The sequence below is a fragment of the Arachis duranensis genome, chromosome 4 (genome assembly GCF_000817695.3).
Source record: "Arachis duranensis cultivar V14167 chromosome 4, aradu.V14167.gnm2.J7QH, whole genome shotgun sequence".
In the NCBI taxonomy this organism is placed as follows: domain Eukaryota; kingdom Viridiplantae; phylum Streptophyta; class Magnoliopsida; order Fabales; family Fabaceae; genus Arachis; species Arachis duranensis.
The window spans coordinates 115959578-115963844 of NC_029775.3; the positions used below are offsets into that span (position 1 = coordinate 115959578).

At 34.5% G+C, this 4267-nt stretch overlaps 1 protein-coding gene across 1 annotated transcript; it reads right to left on the reverse strand.

Annotated features, from left to right (window-relative positions):
* Positions 1–3969, reverse strand: LOC107486726 (NAP1-related protein 2). Its single transcript, XM_016107291.3, has 10 exons — positions 3704–3969; positions 2650–2772; positions 2481–2531; positions 2236–2307; positions 1982–2098; positions 1828–1889; positions 1377–1434; positions 1078–1134; positions 916–960; positions 1–362 (listed from the first exon to the last, which is right to left on the reverse strand). The coding sequence occupies exons 1-10, from the start codon at positions 3824–3826 to the stop codon at positions 303–305; spliced, it is 768 nt and encodes a 255-aa protein (XP_015962777.1). The 5' UTR covers positions 3827–3969; the 3' UTR covers positions 1–302.
* Between the last annotated feature and the right edge of the window lie 298 nt (positions 3970–4267).

Here is a 4267-nt window from a genome sequence, read left to right on the forward strand (position 1 = left end):
TTAAGGTATAATCACATTTTATAAAGAACAAAGTCATCTAATAAGAGTTTCATAGGTTATAATCATATGGTAAGGATAAGATTGAGAACCTACAATATAAGCATGGAAATGTCCAAAAAGCTAAGTAACAAACCTAAGGATTCAACACCCCAAAGGAAAAAACCTAAAACTAAAACCTCTATCAGTGTCAAGCTACAAAGTAGCTACCCTTCTACAAATATAACTCTTCCCAACCAACCAGGCTCATCGATACTAACCGGAGAACACGGAACCGTTTTGTTTTCTGCCGACCGAGAAAAGGCTTAGCTATCTTCCTTGTTATCATCTTCATCATCATCGCCTTCGTCGTCATCTCCGTTTTCCTGAGCAAGCATAATATCCAAGATGATTAGTCTCAAAAACTACCTCTATTTGCTTCATTGCTTGGAGAGGATGCTAAATCAAATATGTAATTATGCATAATGGTGAGTGGTTCACGGCGCATGACTTCATCATCAAATTAAATAAACTAGGTTTTCTATGATTGCATAATCATACATATATCACCTAGATTTTATATCGCGTAGCACTAACTGAAATTCAGAAGTGGCTAGTTATATGGTCATAGACGACAGAAGTAAAGGCCACGTGCCCACGTGTATGTTTTCTTAGAATGAAAGAAAGTGCATTCATGTTTTCATTTACCAAGGAATTTCCCTTTTTCATTCCCGAAAAAAGTCGCACATAGCCTTTGACAGTCGAAGAAGAAAATAGGGAAGGATCACTGAAGAAGAAAGACAACTAGAGCCTTAGATGCAGCAACACAATGCCAATAACATTAAAATCATATAAATGCTTGCACCTCCAAACAATAGCTTCGAAACGTGTACAAGGTTCTATGAGATAATGCATCATAAAAGCTGATACCAAGTCTACCTCATCAGCGTCTTCTTCACCATCTGAATCCTCTTCGTCGGCATCCTGCAAATATAAATGCACTCCACGAATGAGTACAGATACTACAAACTTCTATCTGGATATTTCACTACGTATTTCTTTGGTAAAAAGAGGACAAGTAAGCATGATATAGAAAATTACATTATTGAAGTACTTTAGAGGGTTAGGCCATAAGTCTTCTTTAATTATTTCAGCAACCTGAAACACAACATGCACAGAAAGTGAATGATAATAAAGCAGCAAAAGGAATTTTATGTAACTTCTGCGTAACTTTCATGCAATTTCCATATATTTGAACAGATAGCTGTTCTTTTTATTCCTATGATTTAATTATCCATCAATTCTCACTTATGTCTTTAATAATAAATAATAAATACAAGGGCAGCTAAAGATCACAGTTTCTATACACAAATTATAACACCACATCTCCTTAAATTTACCTCATCGGTAAACTCGGCTAGGTCCTTCTGCTCAGTTTCGCCGAACCAACTGAAAAAGCTACATAAACAAAAGAGCAGGATAGGAGGGGGAGAATCAGATACAAATTAACAAATGAAAGAGTTTAGGATATTATTCATAATAACTAAGAGTTACGCTTCAAGTACTGTTTTTTGTTTAAAATGGTTGATTACACAATACAAGGATACTATTCGTTATTAATATTAGTATTAACCGATGGAAATCATCTGTTATAAGCCCTGGGATATGGTGCTATAAGCTGTTTAACCTTACTCGTATGAAGTGTCGAGCCGCAGTGATATACATGATACATAACTTTAAACCTTATCTCATGTGAAACAAAGTTTAATAATGATCACAAGCATTAATGTCTAACCAATCATGTTCACAACTTTCCACTCACAAAATGGCACATTTTAGTTAGAGAACTACCTCTCCTCAGTAAGTGTGCGCTTGTTTCCTTTTGTCTCGTGATTAACTCCATTAGCAGCACCCTTCAAAACAGAAAAAAAAAATGTTATAACCAGCACTGCAGAAAAAGAATAAGCGAAAGGAAGTCAAAAGAATACAGTTATAAGCATGCTACCATGCCCTCCTTCCACTTGATGGCAGTTCCAGTAATCTTTGTGGTTCCCTCCTCCTCAAAGAATGTGAAAGTTTTAGTCAACTTGGTATCTTCGAAATAAGGATTATCTTTAAAATTCTGAAAAGGTTAGAAATTTTACATTATTAGAATCAAGCCATAAAATAAGCAAAATTGAGAGGAAATAGCAAAACTGATCCTATGATTAAAAACAAAATAGATTAAAAAAATAGGAAAAAATGAGAGAAGAATCTTACAAAGGTGATCGAGTAGCCCAACTTCATATCTTTGAAATCTTCAACATCAAGTGAATGTAAATACTTGAAGATCTATGTCATACAAAAAGGTCAATGTATTAGAAATTGTTCAAGAATCTCATGTGATACACTCTAACCTGTAACAACTTTTAAAGAAAAAAGTCAATTTAGTGAAAACAAGATAATTTTCGAGGAACTGGCTTTCTATTTAAAATGTTAAATAAGGTTCACGGCATTTGCCAAACCTTCTGGTCTTCCTCAGTCAGAAGATCACAGAGTGCAGGATGACTCAAGAACTGCACAGTGAAACGTAAAACGAGTTATTTATCATAATAATCAAATAACTTATTGCAACTATGTTAAAAAATAAATGAAACTATAGTAAGAATGAATCGAGCATGGATATTCACTAACCGCAGTTAACCAGAAGTCGGGAATGGATTTGATGATTTCATTCCTCTTATCATAAACAGGCTTGCGTATTTCATTATATTTCTGTTCAACTTCCAAAACTTTATCACTCGCCTCCTCATTAACCTGATGAGTATGAAATACTATTATGATTAATGAAGCAGCATTGGAAAACAGAAAGCAAAAAAAACATGTCTTATATGTACTACTACTCATGATAACTTTGAAGCAGCTTCCAAATTAGATGGAACTGCATCAAATCACTTTAAAATAAAGTATAACTACAACCATACTCTGACACTTTAAAATCAAATCACTCAAATACATCATTACTGTTTAGGGGCTTATTTTGATTAATGTTCAATGTAACAGCACTACATGGATTCAGAATCACTGACTTTTAGAAAGGCTTGTATTCATAGTTTCAAATAGATACACATGATTCTGGATCATTTTTCATCAAAACATGAAACCAATCTTAAAATGACATAACTATAAAATTCCAACATTACTAAAGACTCACATTACAAACCAAAAATATCATCCAACAAAAACAATAACAAATCAGCATACACACGGAAGCAACACTCACAAATATAGAACCTCTACAGAACAAGCTACGCATATGAAAAGCAACACAAATAATATTAATAATAATAAAAAAATCCACAAAAAACAAGAGTTACAAAAGCTATCAGACTCAACATCTCAAACCCTTGATGATACCCTATCAATTTTCCATCATAGATAATAACTTGTAACCTAACAACAAAAGCTCTCAGCTCTAGGAATGTAAACCAAACAAATCAAAGCTGTAATCTTTCACCCTTGATTCCATGACAAAGCAAAACCATGAAGATAAAACCTCATCAAGCAAAATAAATTAATTTGCTTGCCAACAAAAAAACCTCATTCCCCAACGCGCCATCAAAACTGACACCAAAACCAAGAGTGAGGTTCACAATTACACAATATACTAGAGATTCAAAACACAGCCAACAGGAACGAAAAGGGCAATCATGAACAAAACAAAAAATGGGGTGGTCAAAGGTATAACCTTTTCCAGCTCATCCTGCAATTCCTGCAATTTCTCAATGTTAAGAACAAGCTCTCCATCAATGTGTTCAGAAGAATCATCCCCTTGACCCACTTTGGGTTTTTTTGCCTTATCTGCCACCATGGTTTCTGGTATCAAAACCGCTTAAAAGCAAATTTGCAATTTTTTTTTTTTGCTCTCAAAGGGGAAGGAAAAGAAGGGTTAGGGGAATTCGGCTGAAGGGTTGTTTGTGAATGAAAAAGGTGAAAGCTTGATGGTGGTGTTGGTATAAAAGAGTATTTATATGAAGGGAAGGGTGCAAAGGCAACACTTTGGTGCTGTCTAGTGTTGTGTTGCAAATGTGGGACCCACATTCTTGTCGAACATCAGATTAAGGTTTTAGATAAAGATATTTTGGGACTGACACAATACACTCTGCGAAACTGGAAACCACATTATCATATGAAAGGTCGATATTACCCTTCCTTTACTGCAAAAGATGTTGGCAACTAACTTGATTTGTGTTTTGTGTAAGGTTATTTTTGACATTTTATTCAGCAATTTCTAAACGTTATTATCATGCTT